Consider the following 20686-nt stretch of genomic DNA (forward strand, 5'->3'; position numbering starts at 1 on the left):
GCCCCTTTTGCAACTAGTATTGATTATGTGTCAAATTCTGATGAAAGAAATAAGAGTCCATGTCAGGTGTAACTCAGAAATATTGCTGGCAGATATAAAAGGTAATCTGCACCTGGACAAGCAAAAGAGAAAATGCAGTAAACTTAAGAGACTGAAATCTTAGGAATAGTAAGCAAATAACAAAACATTTTGAAAATCTGTGTTAGAAGGTCATCATTTAGATAGATAATGGATTTCCAGTTAATAATAAAGAAAGCCAAAAGGGAGTCACATGATACCTCGAATAATTTAAAGAAAATAATGACCTTCCTGGAATATCCTATCCTATGTAGCAGACATGGGAATGTATCACTTGGATCACTGAGGGGAACAAAACCAACATCTTCAGCTGCTGTGATTTCAAATTCTTCACCAAGGGTGCCCCAATGCCACATATCCCATGGGCTGCCTCCACATAATTTGAGCACAAATCTGAGCACAAATCTGAGAAAAACTAAGCCATGTTAATCCCTGAGAGATAGAACCCCTGTAATGAGTGATTTTTTTAAAAAAAAATATTTTATTCACTTATTTGAGAGAGAGAAAGACAGACCAAGCAGAAGGGGCAGAGTGAGAGAGAAAATCTCAAGCAGATTCCACACTCAGTGTGGCGCCTGATTTGGGGTTCTAACCCAGGAACCTGAGATCATGACCTGATCATGACCAACCAAGAGTTGGACATATAATGGACTGCAGAACCCAGATACCCCCTGTGATGAGTAATTTTTTGAATACTACTTATGGACTTCAAGTTGCCAACATATAGTATAACACCAGTGCTCATCCCATCAGGTGCCCCCCTAGTGCCTGTCACCTATTCACCCAATCCCCCAGCCTGCCTCCCCTTCCACTACCCCTTGTTCAATTCCTAGAGTTAGGAGTCTCTCACGTATTGTCACCCTTTCTGATATTTCCCACTCATTTTCTCTCAGTTCCTCTATAATCCTTTTCAGTATTTATTACATTCCCCGTATGAGTGAACCCATATAATGATTGTCCTTGTCTGATTGACTTACTTCACTCAGCATAATACCCTCCAGTTCTATCAACATTGAAGCAAATGGTGGGTATTTGTCGTTTCTAACGGCTTAATAATATACCAGTGTATATATAGATCACATCTTCTTTATCCATTCAACTTTCGATGGACACCAAGGCTCCTACCACACTTTGGCTATTGTGCACATTGCTGCTATAAACATTTAGCACTGCCTTGATCCTAGGGCCTGATCCTGGAGCATTGGGCTTGAATACCGCATCAGGCTCCCTGTATGGAGCCTGCTTCTCCCTCTGTCTTTGTCTCTGCCTCCCTCTCTGTCTCTGTCTGTCTCTCTCATGAATAAAAAAAACTTGAGGGAAAAGTTAAAAGAACAGAGTCATATCACAGAACGTGTCCTTTCTAATATCTAACAAAAGTAAACAAACAGATGAAAATAAGATTACAATAGATTAATTAATTTAAAAATTATATCGTGAATTAGGTTGATAGATGGTTTTTATTTCATTTTAAAATTACTTAATTATTCATTTTGTGTCAGTACCATACTGTTTTGATTACTTCAGTTTTGCAATATAACTAAACTAAGAACATTATTGGAAATGTGAGGATTTTAGCCTCAGCAATCAGGCAACAAAAAGAAATAAAAGGCATTCAAACTGGCAAGTAAAAGTCAAACTCTCCCTTTTCACAGCTGACATGATACTGTACCTAGAAAACACAAAGGACTCTACCCCAAGACTGCTGGAACTCATACAGCAATTCCGCAATGTGGAAGGATACAAAATCAATGCCCAGAAATCAGTGGCATTTCTATACACTAACAATGAGACTGAAGAAAGAGAAATTAAGGAGTCAATCCCATTTTCAATTGCAACCCAAAGCATAAGATACCTAGGAATAACCTAACCAAAGGGGTAAAGGTTATATACGCTAAAAACTACAGAACACTTTTGAAAAAAATTGTGAAAGACACAGAGATGGAAAATTATTCCATGCTCGTGGATTGGAAGAATTAATATTGTGAAAATATCAGTGCTACCCAGGGCAATTTACTCAATTAATGCAATCCCTATCAAAATACCATGGACTTTCTTCAGAGAGCTGGAACAAATAATCTTAAGATTTATTATTAATTAGGGGGTAGAATACATGATTCTTCAATAGCAACCAGTGCTGGTTACATCAAGTGCCCTATTTACCACGCATCACCCAAACACCCTATCCCCCCACTTACCTCCCCTCCAGCAACCCTCAGTTTGTTTCCTATAGCTAAGAGTCTCTTATGGTTTGCTTCCCTCTTTGTTTTTATCCTATTTTATTTTTCCTTCCCTTCCTTTGTGTACATCAGTTTTGTTTCTTAAATTCCACATATGAGTGAAAGGGGGAAAAAAGTATAAATGAACTCCTGGGAATTCATCAGGATAAAAGGAAACAGTCAACAAAATTAAAAGACAATCTAGAGAATGGGAGATGTTTGCAAAGAACATATCAGATAAGGGCTAGTACCCAAAATCTATGAAGAACTCATCAACCTTAACAGCCAAAAACAACCAAAAAGAATCCAGTCGAGACATGGCCAGAAGACATGTACAGACATTTCTGCAAAGAACAGGTAAATGGCTAACAGACATATGAAAAAAATGTCCAAGATCCCTCGTCATCAGGGAAATGCAACTCAAAAACACAATGAAAAACCACCATCAGATGGCTAAAAAGGAACCCAGGAAACAACAGATGCTGGCGAGGATGCAAGGAAGGAGAACCCTCATACACTGCTGATTTGTAGGAATGCAAGCTTTTGCAGCCACTCTGGAAAACAGTATGGAGGTTCCTCAAGAAGGTAAAAGTAGAGCACCCCTAAGACCCAGCAATGGCACAACTAAGTATTTACTCAAATGATACAAAGCTACAGATTCAAAGTGGTCCTTGCACCAAAATGTTTACTGCAGAAATGTCCACAATAGCCAAACTATGGAGTGAACCAGGATGTCTGTTGGCTTATGAATAGGTGAAAGAGAGGTGGTATTTATATACAACTGAATACTATAGAGCTAGCAAAAAGAATGAAATCTTGTCCCTTGTAACAATGTGGACGTCAGAGATATCTCCAACTGTTCTTTTTATGGATTAACATTTGTCCTCTCTAATACCACTTACCATGTCATTTTATATTTGTAAACTTATTACATAAATTTAAAGTTTATGCACTCTTCTATAATGCAGAATCCTTGAAATAAGGACATATCCCATTCATATATTTATCATCCAGGGTCACTTCATCATTTGAAATATAGTAGACACTCAATACACATTTAGTCAGTGGAATATATTTTTCATGGAAAAGCATTCTGTCTTTTAAAGGTTGTTAAGGCAACATAGTGCTCATAGGACATAGAAGCAAAGAGGTAAAACTCTATTGCCCCAAGAAATATAGCAAAAAAAAATTGAATTAAGCATCAAGCAAAACTGATGACTTTATTTCCTGTTGTCACGCTGGTCAGAAATCTGGGAATAGTGCTTTCTACATTCAATAGGTTTTCTAAGCACAACATCTCCAAAGAAACAAGAGTTTTAAATGATACACTGGACCAGATGGATTTCACAGGTATCGACAGAAGTTTACATCCAAACGCAACTAAATACACATTCTTCTCAAGTGCACATGGAACTTTCTCCAGAATAGAGCACATACTGGGTCACAAATCAGGTCTGAACCGATACCAAAAGATTGGGATCGTCCCCTGCATATTCTCAGACCATAATGCCTTGAAATTAGAACTAAATCACAACAAGAAGTTTGGAAGGACTTCAAACACGTGGAGTTTGAGGACCATCCTGCTAAAAGATGAAAGGGTCAACCAGGAAATTAAGGAAGAATTAAAAAGATTCATGGAAACTAAGGAGAATGAAGAAACAACCATTCAAAATCTTCGGGATAGAGCAAAAGGAGTCCTGAGGGAGAAATACATTGCAATACAAGCATCCATCCAAAAACTTGAAACAGCTCAAATACAAAAGCTAACCTTATACCTAAAGGAGCTAGAGAAAAAAAAAACAGCAAATAGATCCTGCACCAAGCAGAAGAGAGTTAATAAAGATTTGAGCAGAACTCAATGAAATCGAGACCAGAAAACTGTGGAACAGATCAACAAAACCAGGAGTTGGTTTTTTGAAAGAATTAATAAGATAGATAAACCATTAGCCAGACCTATTAAAAAGAAGAGAGAGAAGACTCAAATTAATAAAATCATGAATGAGAAAGGAGAGATCACTACCAACACCAAGGAAATACAAACGATTTTAAAAACATTATGAACAGCCCTACACCAATAAATGAGGTTATCTAGAAGAAATGGACACCTTCCTGGAAAGCCACAAACTACCAAAACTGGAACTGGAAGAAGTAGAAAACCTGAACAGGCCAATAACCGGAGAGGAATTTGAAGCAGTCATCAAAAAACCCCCAAGACACAAAAGTCCAGGGCCAAATGGCTTCCCTGGGGAATGCTATCAAACATTTAAAGAAGAAACCATACCTATTCTACTAAAGCTGTTTAGAAGGATAGAAAGAGATGGAATAGTTCAAAACTCGTTCTCTGAGGCGAGCATCACCTTAATTCCAAAACTAGACAAAGACCCCACCATAAAGGAGAATATAGTCCAATATCCCTAATGAACATGGATGCAAAAACTCTCAACAAGATACTAGCCAGTGGGATACAACAATACTTTAAGAATATTATTCATCATGACCAAGGAGGATTTATCCCCGGGATACAAGACTGATTCAACACTCGTAAAACAATCAGTGTGATTCATCGTATCAGCAAGAGAAAAAACAAGACCCACAATATCCTCTCAAAAGATGCAGAGAAAACATTTGACAAACTACAGGATCCATTCCTGATCAAAACTCTTCAGAGTGTAGGGATAGAGGAACATTCCTCAACATCTTAAAAGCCATCTACAAAGGGCCACAGCAAATACCATTCTCAATGGGGAAGCACTGGGAGCCTTTCCCCTAAGATCAGGAACAAGACAGGGCTGTACACTCTCACCACTGCTATTCAACATAGTAATAGAAGTTGTAGCCTCAGCAATCAGACAAAAATAAATAAATAAAAGGCACTCATATGGCAAAGAAGTCAAACTCTCCCTCTTCGCCGATGACATGATACTCTACATAGAAAAACCAAAAGACTCCACCCCAAAATTGCTAGAACTCATACAGCGATTTGGCAGTGTGGCAGGATACAAAATCAATGCCCAGAAGTCAGTGGCATGTCTAGACACTAACAATGAGACTGAAGAAAGAGAAATTAAGGAGTCAATCCCATTTACAATTGCACCCAAAAGCATAAGATACCTAGGAATAAACCGAACCAAAGAGGTAAAGGATCTATACCCTTAAAACTATAGAACACTTCTGAAAGAAATTGAGGAAGACACAAAGAGAAGGAAAAATAGTCCATGCTCATGGATTGGCAGAATTAATATTGTAAAAATGACAATGTTACCCAGGCCAATTGACACATTTAATGCAATCCCTATCAAAATACCATGGACTTTATTCAGACAGTTGGAACAAATTATGTTGAGATTTGTGTGGCATCAGAAAAGACCCCAAATAGCCAGGGGAATTTTAAAAAAGAAAACCATATCTGGGGGCATCACAATGCAAGATTTCAGGTTGTACTACAAACCTATGATTAACAAGATGGTGTGGTCCTGGCACAAAAACAGACACATAGATCAATGGAACAGAATAGAGAACCCAGCAATGGACCCTGAACTTTTTGGTCAACTAATATTCAATAAAGGAGGAAAGACTATCCACTGGAAGAAAGACAGTCTCTTCAATAAATGGTGCTGGGAAAATTGGACATCCACATGCAGAAGAATGAAACTGGACCACTCTCTTGCACCATGCACAAAGATAAACTCAAAATGGATGAAAGATCTAAATGTGAGACAAGATCCCCTCAAAATCCTAGAGGAGAACACAGGCAACACCCTTTTTGAACTCGGCCACAGGAACTTCTTGCAGGATACATGCATGAAGGCAAAAGAAACAAAAACAAAAATGAACTATTGGGACTTCATCAAGATAAGAAGCTTTTGCACAGCAAAGGATACAGTCAACAAAACTCAAAGACAATCTACAGAATGGCAGAAGATATTTGCAAATGACGTATCAGATAAAGGGCTAGTATCCACGATCTATAAAGAACTTATTAAACTCAACACCAAAGAAACAAACAATCCAATCATGAAATGGACCAAAGACATGAACAGAAATCTCACAGAGGAAGACATGGACATGGCCAACATGCACATGAGAAAATGCTCTGCATCACGGGCCATCAGGGAAATACAAAAGAAAACCACAAGGAGATACAACCTCACACCAGTGAGAATGGGGAAAATTAACAAGGCAGGAAACCACAAATGTTGGAGAGGATATGGAGAAAGGGGAACCCTCCTGCACTGTTGGTGGGAATGTGAACTGGTGCAGCCACTCTGGTAAATCCTGTGGAGGTTCCTCAAAGAGTTAAATATAGAGCTGCCCTAAGACCCAGCAATTGCACTGCTGGGGATCTACCCCAAAGATACAGATGCAAGGAAACGCCGGGACACCTGCACCCCAATGTTTCTAGCAGCAATGTCCACAATAGCCAAACTGTGGAAGGAGCCTTGGTGTCCATTGAAAGATGAATGGATAAAGAAGATGTGGTTTATGTATATGATGGAATATTACTCAGCCATTAGAAATGACAAATACCCACCATTTGCTTCAACATGGATGGAACTGGAGGGTATTATGCTGAGTGAAGTAAGTCAATCGGAGAAGGACAAACATTATATGTTCTCATTCATTTGGGGAATATAGAAAAATAGTGAAAGGGAATAAGGTGAAAGGAGAAAAAATGAGTGGGAAATATCAGAAAGGGAAATATCAGAACATGAAAGACTCCTAACTCTGGGAACGAACTCGGGGTGGTGGAAGGGGAGGTGGGGATGACTGGGTGACAGGCCCTGAGGGGGGCACTTGATGTGATGAGCACTGGATGTTATGCTATATGTTGGCAAATTGGACTCCAATAAAATAATAAAAACATAATTTAGGATAAAATATAAAAATAAAAAAGAAAAACTTTAAAAATAAATAATTCAAATAATAATTTTTCTTGTAAGGCTGATGTCTGGGCTTGCTCAGGAATAGTTTCTATTGCCTTATTTTTTCATATGCATGGGCTATGCCTCTTCCATCTTTGTAGAGGTATAACTAACTTTTAATTTTATATATATATATATATATATAATACAAAATGGTGTTTTTAAATGTATATATTATGAAATGATTACCACATCATGTTTATTTGCATATCCATAACGTTATATAGCTATCATGCTTTTTTTTCTTTTTTTGTGTTGAGAACACTTAAAATGCACTTTTAAAAAAATATTTTTCATATTTATTCATGAGAGACACACATACACAGAGAGAGACAGAGAGAGAGAGAGACAGATACATGGGCAGAGGAAGAGGCAGGGAGCCTGACATGGGACTCAATCTTGGGTCTCCAGGATCACACTGGGCTGAAGGCAGCACTAAACCACTGAGCCACCCGGGCTGCCCCTAAAGTGCACTCTTAATGAATTTGAAGTATACAATTACTATTAACTATAATGATCATGGTATACATTAGATTCCAAGAACTTTTTCATCTTTTAAATGAAAGTCTGTACTGTTTCATCAACATCTCCCTGTTTTTCCCTCTGTTGAGCCTGGTAATTACCATTCTAATCTCTGGTAATATGAATTCAACTTTTTAAAGATTTCATGTACAAATGAAATTATATACTATTTTTCTTTCTCTGTCTTGTTTATTTTACTTTGCATAATTTCTTCCAGGATCATCATGTTATTGCAAATGGAAGAATTTCCTTCTTTTTTTAGATGAATAATATTCCATTGTGTATGTATATATACCACATTATTCTTACTTCATTCACCCATTGATGTATACATAGAATGTTATTTTATTTTGGCCATTGTGAATAGTGCTGCAATAAACCTGGGAATGCAGATAAAAAAATTTAAAAATAAAATAAAATAAATGAAAATTTAAAATATTAAAAAAAAATTGAATGAAAAAAAAAAAAAACAAAAACAAAGTCCATAATCTCTGAGGGTTTAGGAAGAGGGGATAGAGGAACAAGTGCTGAAATGTGGCAGGTCAGCTCTCACTTGTTTTTATTATCTTCTTCTAGCACTGCTTTAATGTTATCCTGAGAATGCTAGTAGCTAAAACTATTTCTTTGATTCTTTTTTAAAAATAGTTTTAATTTTAATTTTATTTTACTTTAGAGAGAAAGGGAGTGAGTATATGTGCACATGAGAGAAGGTGGGAAGGACAAAGAGGGAATGAGAGAGAAAATCCTGGTCAGGCTCCATGCGCAGTGCAGTGCTTGAGTCAGGGTTCAGTCTTACAATCCTGAGATCATGATCTAAGCCAAAACCAAGAGTTAGATGCTCAGCCAATTGTGTAACACAGGTGTCCCTCTTGATTCCTGTCTATAATGGTGACAAGAGGGATAAAGCCCACCAATTTATACATTTAGAATTTGGATATTCCAAAGACTCAGCTGCAGAATCAGTAAATGGATTCTTTTGCTTATCTATGACTTGGGTTACGTTCCAAGTATGTGCTAGCATAAAGCCAGCATAATGAACAGTTTCAGAACATCATGACTTGTCCTTTTTTTGTGACAACTTCATTTAGAAGGTGATATGTTCCTTCCCAAATTAATTTCTAAATGCTTATATTATGGGACTGGGTGAAGCCCTGCTTAGTTTTCTTAAACTTTGATTTACACTTCACCATAGAGTTTGGTAGAAATGTGGATTTGGGTGAACTTAATAATAGAAATGTGGCTCTTTAAAACATTTCTGTATCAGGTGATAGTTCAGTGAATGTGTGTTGGTTCATAACCCTCTTGGGAGCTTCTTGGGTGAAATGTGAAATGCCCCCACACTCAGAGGGCAGGGGGAAACTTAAGAAAGAGAGGCAGGCCACTCCAGGTTGGTAGGTGGCAGTTTTAATAAGCAAAGGGAATTTACACGAGGCTTGTCTTGAGTGGCAGAAAGAAATTGTCTCCTCACATTTACCCACTGCATTTTAAAAGTTTATTAAGAGGCCCTAAATGGGCTCGGTCACATATACCATGCAGGTGTTGTCAACACAACATCACTATCTCAAGGCCATGTCCTTGGAGTACCCCTGGGAGTGGGAAAGACAAGTGGAACCCACATTCAAAGAATAGAGGAGGGAGTGAGGAACCTCTAAGTATCAGGTCCAGCTCACAGATCAACCAGGAGTCATATCTTTTTGATGACGTTCTCCAACAATTAGTAATAAATTAAAAATCACTAATCTCTAGCTTAGCCACTAAAGAAACCCAGATATTCATAACAGCAATAGCTTTGCATTAAAGACCTTTTATTCAAAATACCATGCATTCGTCAATATCTTCTATGGTTCTGGAAATTTTCTCTCATAACCAGTCTCATACGGTTTGTTACTTTTTTTTCTTCCTTTTTCCCCCTGAATTTTAAGAAATTTTATTTAAATTCAACTAATTAACATATAATATATTGTTGGTTTCAGGGGTAGTGATCAGTGATTAATCAGTCTTATATAATATACAGTGCTCATTATACCACATGCCCTCCTTAACGTCTATCAACCATTTACTTCATCCCCCATTCCCCTCCTGACCAACAACCCTAGGTTTCTTTCCCATTATTAAAAGTCTCATTTTCAATAAATTTATTTTTTATTGGTGTTCGATTTGCCAACATACAGAATAACACCCAGTGCTCATCCAGTCAGGTACCCTACTCAGTGCCTGTCACCCAGTCACCCACACCCTCAACCCACCTCCCCTTCCACCACCCCTAGTTTGTTTCCCAGACTTAGGAGCCTTTCATGTTCTGTCTCCCTGTCTGATATTTCCCACTCATTTTTTCTCCTTTCCCCTTTATTCCCTTTCACTATTCTTTATATTCCCCACATGAATGACACCATATAACGTTTATCCTTCTCCGATTGACTTACTAGACTCAGCATAATACCCTCCAGTTCTATCCATGTCGAAGCAAATGGTGGGTATTTGTTGTTTCTAATGGCTGAGTAATATTCCATTTTATACAAAAACCACATCTTTATGCATTCATCTTTCGATGGAAACTGAGGCTTCTTCCACAGTTTGGCTACTATGGACATTGTTGCTAGAAACATCGGGATGCAGGTGTCCCGGCGTTTGACGGCATGTGTCTGTATCTTTGGGGTGAATCCCCAGCAGTCCAATAGCTGGGTCATAGGCGAGATCTATTTTTAACTCTTTGAGGAACCTCCACACAGTTTTCCAGAGTGGCTGCACCAGTTCACATTCCCACCAACAGTGCAAGAGGCTTCCCTATCTCCATATCCGCTCCAACATTTGTGGTTTTCTGCCTTGTTAATTTTCCCCATTCTCACTGGTGTGAGGTGGTATCTCCTTGTGGTTTTGATTTGTATTTCCCTGATGGCAAGTGATGCAGAGCATTTTCTCATGTGCGTGTTGGCTATGTCTATGTGTTCCTCTGTGAGATTTCTCTTCATGTCTTTTGCCCATTTCATGACTGGATTGTTTGTTTCTTTGCTGTTTAGGTTAATAAGATCTTTATAGATCTTGGACACTAGCCCTTTATCTGATACATCATTTGCAAATATCTCCTCCCATTCTGTAGGTTGTCTTTTACTTTTGTTGACTGTATCCTTTGCTGTGCAAAAGCTTCTTATCTTTTTTTTTTTTTTAAAAGCTTCTTATCTTGATGAAGTCCCAATAGTTCGTTTTTGCTTTTGTTACTTTTGCCTTCGTGGATGTATCTTGCAAGAAGCTACTGTGGCCGAGTTCAGAAAGGGTGTGGCCTGTGTTCTCCTCTAGGATTTTGATGGAATCTTGTCTCACATTTAGGTCTTTCATCCATTGAGTTTATCTTTGTGCATGGTGCAAGAGAGTGGTCCAGTTTCATTCTTCTGCATGTGGATGTCCAATTTTCCCAACACCATTTATTGAAGAGACTGTCTTTCTTCCAGTGGATAGTATTTCCTCCTTTTCTGAATATTAGTTGATTATAAAGTTCAGGGTCCACTTCTGGGTTCTCTATTCTGTTCCATTGATCTATGTGTCTGTTTTTGTGCCAGTACCACACTGTCTTGATGACCACAGCTTTGTAGTACAACCTGAAATCTTTCATTGTGATGCCCCCAGCTATGGTTTTCTTTTTTAAAATTCCCCTGGCTATTCGGGGTCTTTTCTGATTCCACACAAATCTTAACATAATTTGTTCTAACTCTCTGAAGAAAGTCCGTGGTATTTTGATAGGGATTGCATTAAACGTGTAAATTGCCCTGGGTAACATTGACATTTTCACAATATTAATTCTGCCAATCCATGAGCACGGCATATTTTTCGATCTCTTTGTGTCTTCCTCAATTTATTTCAGAAGTGTTCTATAGTTTTAAGGGTATAGATCATTTACGTCTTTGGTTAGGTTTATTCCTAGGTATCTTATGCTCTTGGGTGCAATTGTAAATGGGATTGACTCCTTAAATTCTCTTTCTTCAGTCTCATTATTAGTGTCTAGACATGCCACTGACTTCTGGGCATTGATTTTGTATCCTGCCACACTGCCAAATTGCTGTATGAGTTCTAGCAATCTTGGGGTGGAGGCTTTTGGGTTTTCTAGGTAGAGTATCATGTCATCGGCAAAGAGGGAGAGTTTGAATTCTTCTTTGCCAATTTGAATGCCTTTTATTTCTTTCTTTTGCCTTATTCCTGAAGATAGGACTTCCAGTACTATGTTGAATAGCAGTGGTGAAAAAAAAAATGAATAGCAGTGGTGAGAGTGGACATCCCTGTCTTGTTCCTGATCTTAGGGGAAAGGCTCCCAGTGCTTTCCCAATGAGAATGATATTTGCTGTGGGCAATTTGTAGATGGCTTTTAAAATGTTGAGGAATGTTCCTCTATCCCTAGACTCTGAATAGTTTTGATCAGGAATGGATGCTGTAGTTTGTCAAATGTTTTCTCTGCATCTATTGAGAGGATCATGTGGGTCTTGTTTTTTCTCTTGCTGATATAATGAATCACATTGATTGTTTTACGACTGTTGAATCAGTCTTGCATCCCAGAGTAAATCCTCCTTGGTCATGGTGAATAATCTTCTTAAAGTATTGTTATATCCTATTGGCTAGTATCTTGTTGAGAATTTTTGCATCCATGTTCATCAAGGATATTGGTCTATATTCTCCTTTTTGGTGGGGTCATTGTCTGGTTTTGGAATAAAGGTGATGCTGACCTCTTAGAACGAGTTTCGAAGTACTCCATCTCTTTCTATCTCTCTGAACAGCTTTAGTAGAATAGGTATGGTTTCTTCTTTAAAAGTTTGATACAATTCCCCAGGGAAGCCATTGGCCCTGGACTTTGTGTCTTGGGAGGTTTTTGGTGACTGCTTCAAATTCCTCCCTGGTTATTGGCCTGTTCAGGTTTTCTATTTCTTCCTGTTCCAGTTTTGGTAGTTTGTGGTTTTCCAGAAATGCATCCATTTCTTCTAGATTGCCTAACCTATTGGCGTATAGTTGTTCATAATATATTTTTCAAATTGTTTGTATTTCCTTGGTGTTGGTAGTGATCTCTCCTTTCTCATTCATGATTTTAGTAATTTGAGTCTTCTCTCTCTTCTTTTTAATAAGGCTGGCTAATGGTTTATCTATCTTATTGATTCTTTCAAAGCACCAGCTCCTGGTTTTGTTGATCTTTTCCACATTTCTTCTGGTCTCGATTTCGTTGAGTTCTGCTCCAATCTTTATTAACTCTCTTCTTCTCCTGGGTGTAGGATCCATTTGCTGTTTTTTCTCTAGCTCTTTTAGGTGTAGGTTTCGCTTTTGTACTTGAGTTCTTTCCAGTTTTTGATGGATGCTTGCATTGTGATGGATTTCCCCCTCAGGACTGCTTTGGGTTTATCCCAAAGATTTGCATGGTTGTATCTTCATTCTCATTAGTTTTCATGAATCTTTTTAATTCTTATCTGATTTCCTGGTTGACCCTTTCATCTTTTAGCAGGATGGTCCTTACCTCTACATGTTTTAAATCCTTTGAAACTTCTTGTGATTTAGTTCTAATTTCAAGCATTATGGTCTGAGAATATGCGGGGGATGATCCCAATATTTTGGTATTGGTTCAGACCTGATTTGTGACCCAGTATGTGGTCTATTCTGGAGAAAGTTCCATGTGCACTTGAGAAGAATGTGTATTCAGTTGCGTTGGATGTAAAGTTCTGTCAATATCTGTGAAATCCATCTGGTCAGTGTATCATTTCAAGCTCTTGCTTCATTGGAGATGCTGTGCTTAGAGTACCTACCTATTGTAGAAAGTATTACATTGAAGTCACCAAGTATAAGTGTATTATTATCTAAGTATGTCTTAACTTTGGTTATTAATTGATTGATATATTTGTCAGCTCCCATATTCGGCCATATATATTGAGGATTGTTAAGTCCTCTTCTTGCATAGATCCTTTCAGTATGATATTGTGTCCCTCTTCATCTCTCACTATAGTCTTCGGGGTAAATTTTAGTTTATCTGATATAAGGATGGCTACACCTGCTTTCTTTTGAGGACCATTTGAATGGTACATGGTTCTCCAGCCTTTTATTTGCAGGCTGTAGTTGTCCTTCTGTCTAAAGTGAGTCTCTTGTAGAGAGCAAATAGATGGGTTCTCGTTTTTTATCGAGTCTGAAATCCTGCACCCTTTGATGGGGTCTTTAACCCCATTCACGTTCAAGTTACTATTGAAAGATATGAGTTTAGTGTCATCATGATACCTATTCAGTACCTGTTTTTGTGGATTATTCCATTGGACTTCTTTTTAAAGAGGAATTTTAAGAGTCCTCCTTAAGTTTTCTTGCAGAGCTGGTTTGTTTGTCACATATTCTTTCTGTTCCTGCCTATCTTGGAAGCTCTTTATCTCTCCTATTCTGAATGACAGCTTTGTTTGATAAAGCATGCTTGGTTGCATGTTCTTCTCATGTAGGACCCTGAATATATCCTACCAGCCATTTCTGGCCTGCCAGGTCTCTGTGGAGAGGTCTGCTATTAATATAATATTTCTCCCCATGAAAGAGATTTCTTGTCTCTCGCTGCTTTAAGGATCTTCTCTTTATCTTTGGAATTTGCAAGCTTCACTATTAAATGTCGAGGTGTTGAACAGTTTTTAATGATTTTGGGGGGTGGGGTGACCTCTGTTTCCTGGATCTGAATGCCTGTTTCCCTTCCCAGATTAGTAAAGTTTTAGCTGTGATTTATTCAAATACATATTCTGGACCTCCGTCCCTTTCGGTGCCCTTGGGAACCCCAATTAAATGTAGTTTTTCTTCCTCAGGCTGTCACTTATTTCCCTTAATCTATCCTCATGATCTTTTAATTGTCTTTTTTCCTCAGTTTCCCTCTTTGCCACCAACTTGTTTTCTATGTCACTCACTCGTTCTTCCACGCTTGTGGAAGACCTCCACATTAACCCTCGTGGTTAGGACTTCTAGTTTGGATTGCATCTCATTCAATTGATTTTAATTTCTGCCTGATTAGATCTAAATTCTGCAGTCATGAAGTCTCTTGAGTCCTTTTTGCTTTTTTCTAGAGCCAACAATAACTTTATAATTGTGCTTCTGAATTGGCTTTCTGACATTGAATTGTAATCCAAATTTTGTAATTTTGTGTGAGAGAGGAGTGTTTCTGATTCTTTCTTTTGAGGTGGGGTTTTCCTTCTAGTCATTTTGTTCAGTGCAGAGTTGCCAAAAACAAGTTGTATTGGGAAAAAGAGAAAGAGAGAGAAGAGAAAGAAGAAAAGAAAAAGAAAAAAAGAGAAAGAAAACAGGGCGGGGGGAAGCAAACAAATCAAAAAACAAAAAACAAGGGGGAGTATCCTCTGATTCTGTATACTGTAAATCCCTCGACTTCCCCTGGAACTTTCCAGTGCTGCTTGGTCAATGATTTGTTTTCCCCTGTCGGTCTAGCTGGTCTTTTGGGGGAGGGGCCTGCTGTGCTGATTTTCAGTTGTTAGCACTTGGGGGATCTGCTCAGCCCCCTGCCTGGTGCAGGGCTCGCTCAGTGAAAGTTGTTTATCCTGTTTATATGGTGAGGCCACTGTGAGGCTCAGTGGGGGTTGTTTATCCTGTGAGGCCCCAGGATGAACAACAACAGTGGCGACGGCCAGCTCTGGAGCCTGGAGTCAGCTCCTGCAGTAACTACAGAGCTCTCCGTCTGCAGCAGCCTGGATGCTCTGGGGCTGGGGCCGCTGATCTGCTCAGCTTGGGCTGCCTGGAGGCTGGAGCGTCGTTGCTGTCCTGGGCCCTCCCAGCCTCTGCGTGTCCCTGGGGGAGGCCGGATCTTAGGCTGTATCCCCACTGCCCTGTGCTCTGGGGCCTGCGCTGTTGGAATCGCGATCCCAGCTGCGCAGCCCCCTCCATGGAGCCTCTGCCGGAGCCGCTTCCGAGCTGCTCCCCGGGCCGCGCAACCCCTTCCTTCATGGAGCTGCTGCCTGAGCCGCCTCCGAGCTGCTCCTGAGTCCAGCCAGGTGCGCTGCAGCCCTTTAGGGGGCTCAGCCTTAGGGTGTGGTGCACTCTCCCTGGGGCGCAAGTGTCTGTTAGTGTCCCAGGGAGCCCGAGGGCATCCCCGCCCTCCTGGGTCCTGCTCCAACTCCCTGCGGGCCCCTTTCCGCGGGGAAGGTTGGTGCAGCTCCTGCTCCTCCGGGACGGGGCTCTCCTGTCCTGGGGACACTCGCCCCGGCCTCAGCCCGGCTCCTCGCGGGCCCCTCCCCCTTGGAGGCCTTTTGTGTCTTTATTTCTTTTTCCCCGTCTTCCTACCTTGATAGAAGCCCGAACCCTTCTTGCTGTAGCGTTCCAGCTCTTCTCTCTTTAAATCTCAGCCCGAATTCATAGATTTTCAGGATGATATGAAGGTTATCTAGGTAATTTGGTGGGGACAGATGTCTTGGGGAACTTACTCTTCTGCCATCTTGCCCCGCCCCCCCCCCATTAAAAGTCTCTTATTGGGACACCTGGGTTGCTCAGTGGTTTAGTGTCTGCCTTTGGCTCAGATAAGAATCCTGGGGTCCGGGATCCCTGGGTGGCGCATTGGTTTGGCGCCGGCCTTTGGCCCAGGGTGCGATCCTGGAGACCCGGGATCGAATCCCACGTCGGGCTCCCGGTGCATGGAGCCTGCTTCTCTCTCTGCCTCTCTCTGTCTCTCTCTCTGTGACTATCATGAATAAATAAATAAAAAAAAAGAATCGTGGGGTCCTGGTATTGAGTCCCACATCAGGCTCCCTGCAAAGAGCCTACTTCTCCCTCTGCATGTGTCTCTGTCTGTGTCTCTGTGTTTAGATAATAGAATGAATGAATGAATGAATAGATAAAATAAATAACATCTTTTACAAAATTAGAGTCTCATATGATTTGTCTCCTTATTTCATTTAAAACAACTTTTTCTCTCTTCCCCCGTGATCCTCTATTTTGTTTCTTAAATTCTACATATGAGTGCGACCATATGACAATTGTTTTTCTCTGATTGATTTATTGCTCTTAGCGTAACATCCTTTAGTTGCATCCATGTCATTGCAATTGGCAAGATTTCATTTTCTGGTGCCTTAGTAGTATTCCATTTCATATATATATATATATATATATATATATATATATATATATATATATACACACACACACACACACACACACACACACACACTACATATTCTGTATTCATTTATCTGTTGATGGATACCTGGGCTCATTCCATAGTTTGGCTATTGTGGACATTGCTGATAAATTTGTTGCTTAAGTGCCCAAGAAGCATCATTCCACTCAAAAATATTACCACATAGAAAGCATGTGAACATACCAGATAATGTTCCATTTGTACCTCAAATGGTAATAAGCAATCTGCAATGCATTAAAATATTACTAAACTATGTGCGAGTACTCAGATTTCCAAAAACATTTTTGGTTCCTTTGAAGTTGAGACCCTTCCACCATCAATTCATATTCAAATTTTTACCTTGAATCCATGCATAGAGTTCTTGGTTAGAATAGTCTATTTGCATTTGGTTGCTAAAACTCATAATTTAGAACATTCTAAAAAAATAACCAGAAAGTACCAAAGAAAGAGAGTGGGAGATCTTAGCCATTAACTTAATAAGATGTTTGCTAAGAAAAGCAACAGTAGATCCTGTCTAGAAGTGAAAGGCTTTTAACCTTGGCTCTCAAAGCCGCTTCTAACCATATGACTTCTGGAAAATGGACATATAAGTTGATGAAATCTTGAGAATTCTCACTTTATTCAGAGAAAAGTGGGAAAAATGTGTATTCTTTTTATTTTCCTTTAGGGAAGGATGAAAGTTGAAACAGCTACCGTTGAAAGATGATTGACAAAGGGGAGGAGAATCAAAATTACTAACTCTTTGATGGAGTCATAGTCTTCAGAACTCTATGAGGAAGAACTATACCATTGCTAGATTTCCTTCAAAATGATGCTAATAATATAACTTCTTTTCTTAAAACTTCTCTTGACTTAACCAATGTCGACTAACTCCATAGTTTATGATTAAATAATACCTTCATGATTCCCTCTCTTTCTCACTCTAAATTCTTATCTTTCCACACTTCTAAATAAGCAATATATTTTGCTTTTTGAATTTCAAGTCATTTCTGGAAAATAGTTCTCTTCAACTATTCTTTGTATGGATTCCAATTTTTTTTTCCTTCTCTAACAGTACTCACCGTGTTCTCTTATTTTTTGTAAAATTAATACATGAATTTACAGCTTAACACCCCTCTGTCATATTAGGCTGCAGATTCCTTGAAATTAAGACATATGCTATTCATATATTTATCCTCCAGGGCCAGTGCAGCATTTGAAACATAATAGACACTCAATAAACATTTAGTAAGTGAAATATATTTTTCATTAAAATGTATTGTGTCTTGGGGAAACTTGGTGGCTCAGTGGTTGGGTGTTTACCTTTGGCTCAGATCATAATCCCGGGGTCCTGGGATGGAGTCCTGCCTCTCCCTCTCCCTATGTCTCTGCCTCTCTCTCTCTGTCTCTGTCTCCCATGAATAAATAAATTTTTAAAAAATGTATTCTGTCTTTTAAAGCTTCACAATCTTTTTGACAGCGTCCTTGAATGCTTGCTTCACTTGCTGATTTCTTAGAGTATAAATGAAGGGGTTTAACAATGGAGTAATTGAGGTAATGAGTACAGCTATTCCTTTGTTGAAAGAACCTTCTTCTTTTGCAGAGGGATTAATGTACATAAACATGCAGCTGCCATAAGAGAGGGATATGACAATCATGTGGGAAGAACAAGTAGAAAAAGCCTTTTTCCTTTGCTGGGCAGAAGGGATCCTCAAAATGGTCCTGATAATGTACGTATAAGAAAATGTCACCAGCAATAGAGTAACCACCAGAGTCACAACTGCCAAGAAGATGACCATCACTTCTAGGATGCTTGTGTCTGAGCAGGCAAGCTCCAGAAGGGGCCCATAATCACAGTAATAGTGATTCAGAATATTGGAGGCACAGAAATCCACCTGGCTCATCAGGATGATTGGGGGTAAGATAGCTAGGAATCCTCCCAGCCAGGAGCAGAACACGAGTTGTATGCAGACCCGATTGCTCATAATGATCAGATAATGCAGGGGTTTGCATATGGCAACATAGCGGTCATAGGACATAGAAGCCAAGAGATAAAATTCTGTTGCCCCAAGAAATATAGCAAAAAAATATTGAACCAAGCATCCAGCAAAACTGATGACTTTATTTCCTGTTGTCACGCTGGTCAGAAATCTGGGAATAAAAATGGATGTGAAGGAAACTTCTAAGAAGGAGAAATTCCGGAGGAAGAAATACATGGGGGTCTGGAGGTGAGGATCTACTAGAGTGAGAATGATGATAGTCAAATTTCCTAGGACACTTAGTATGTAGGTGATGAAAAGAAAGATGAATATGACAACCTGGATCTCAGGTTGATTTGTGAAGCCCAACAGAATAAACTCAGTAAATGTCCTGTTTTTCATTGCTGACCTTTAGGAGACCTCAAGGAAAGAGGTGAGTGATGAAAATTCAAGTTTCTCAGGGTAGGAGAGACAAAGCCGATCCTAATGAGTCATGTCATATAATACTCCCTATTCAGTTGACCCAAACCAGCATCACATTGCATTGGACTTGGCTCTATGGAAGCCCAATATCTTCTATGTGAATGACCTAATTCCTAAAATCTTTTTAATCCTCAAAGGAATATATCCTGGATATATTCCTAGACACTTAACAGACTATTACAGAATAATTACTCTTTTTTTTTTCAGAAGAAAAACCATTTTGAACCTATCCTTTACTCTCAAAATGCTTATGAAATCTCCACATTTAAGTCATTTTGCTCTGACTCTATTAATTTCTCATGCTTTTGTGCTCTTGGTAGAAATATTTATATCAGATTGGGTTTTCCATGCTTTCCTTTCCTTTCTTTATGCCCCTCCCCCTTCCCTGTACTACTTAGCCTTTCACTGGCTGTCTGCCAGAGATCATCATCTCCATTATTATCCAAGTCTCTGACTTCCTTGTTTCAACAACTGATAGGAGATAGGAAATTGCTCAAAAAGATATGGTTGAAGGTTTTGATGCATAAGTGATTTTTTTCTGCAGCCCATATTTCTTTGGAAGCATAAATTTGTAATAGGCCTTTAATATTTTTGGGTCAATACTATCGCATATTATATCATGAGGATTTTTGACTACACGAACAAGGCTCTGTTGTCAACAAATCGTATTAATTAGCATTTTCTTATATGTTTCTCTGCCATGTTCGAATTCTTGTGGCTAGATTTGTGATATATCTCTGAGAGTAGAGATCTTGAGCTATCCACAGACAATAGCTCGGAATGGATTTTGCTCAAAGTCTTAAAGAGTTCTCAATGGCAAATTAAGGATGACAGTTTATCATGCCTCAAAATTTCCCATTCTCTATTCTTGATGTATAGAAACCAGGAAGAGGGACATTCATGTTTCTGACAAGAAGAGTCCTTTGGAGATAAATTAGTAACCCCTAAGAAAGGAGAATTTGCTGGTGGTATCCTGCATGCATTTTTTTATTTTTCTGATTCAGAGGCAAAGACAATATAAAAGGCCCTTCTAATTCACATGCATATAGGTTAGAAAAAATCATATTTTCAGAATTGTTCTTCTCAATCTCTCCATTATTCCATACAGCTGTTGCAGGAACTAGATGATATTAAGCTTTGACTTGGATTTGCCGATAGCCTCCCTTTCCTGTTTGTACTAACCTGTGGTCTTTGGCAAGTAGGGCATTTTCATCCCGATTTTCACAATTGATTGACTTCATGATCCACATTTATAAAATAATAACATCAGTGACTTTAAAAACGTACAATGCTTGCACCCTTGACAATCTGAATGACTGCAGTAGGATGCTTCCGTTGTCGTACCTAAGAGGTAAATAAATCAAAGGTGAGATGTGCCATGAGAGT

General features: G+C 39.1%; 1 protein-coding gene across 1 annotated transcript; it reads right to left on the minus strand.

Moving 5' to 3' along the window:
* Window positions 1-18292: 18292 nt before the first annotated feature.
* Window positions 18293-19219, minus strand: LOC121493922 (olfactory receptor 6C4). The gene has a single exon (XM_041760273.1). It carries the CDS (start codon window positions 19217-19219, stop codon window positions 18293-18295), a length of 927 nt encoding a protein of 308 aa, XP_041616207.1.
* Between the last annotated feature and the right edge of the window lie 1467 nt (window positions 19220-20686).

This window comes from Vulpes lagopus, chromosome 6 (genome assembly GCF_018345385.1).
Source record: "Vulpes lagopus strain Blue_001 chromosome 6, ASM1834538v1, whole genome shotgun sequence".
In the NCBI taxonomy this organism is placed as follows: domain Eukaryota; kingdom Metazoa; phylum Chordata; class Mammalia; order Carnivora; family Canidae; genus Vulpes; species Vulpes lagopus.

Bases quoted from the DNA above. Each gene is read 5' to 3' on its own strand.
- LOC121493922 (XM_041760273.1), bottom strand. From the start codon at position 19,219: ATGAAAAACAGGACATTTACTGAGTTTATTCTGTTGGGCTTCACAAAT.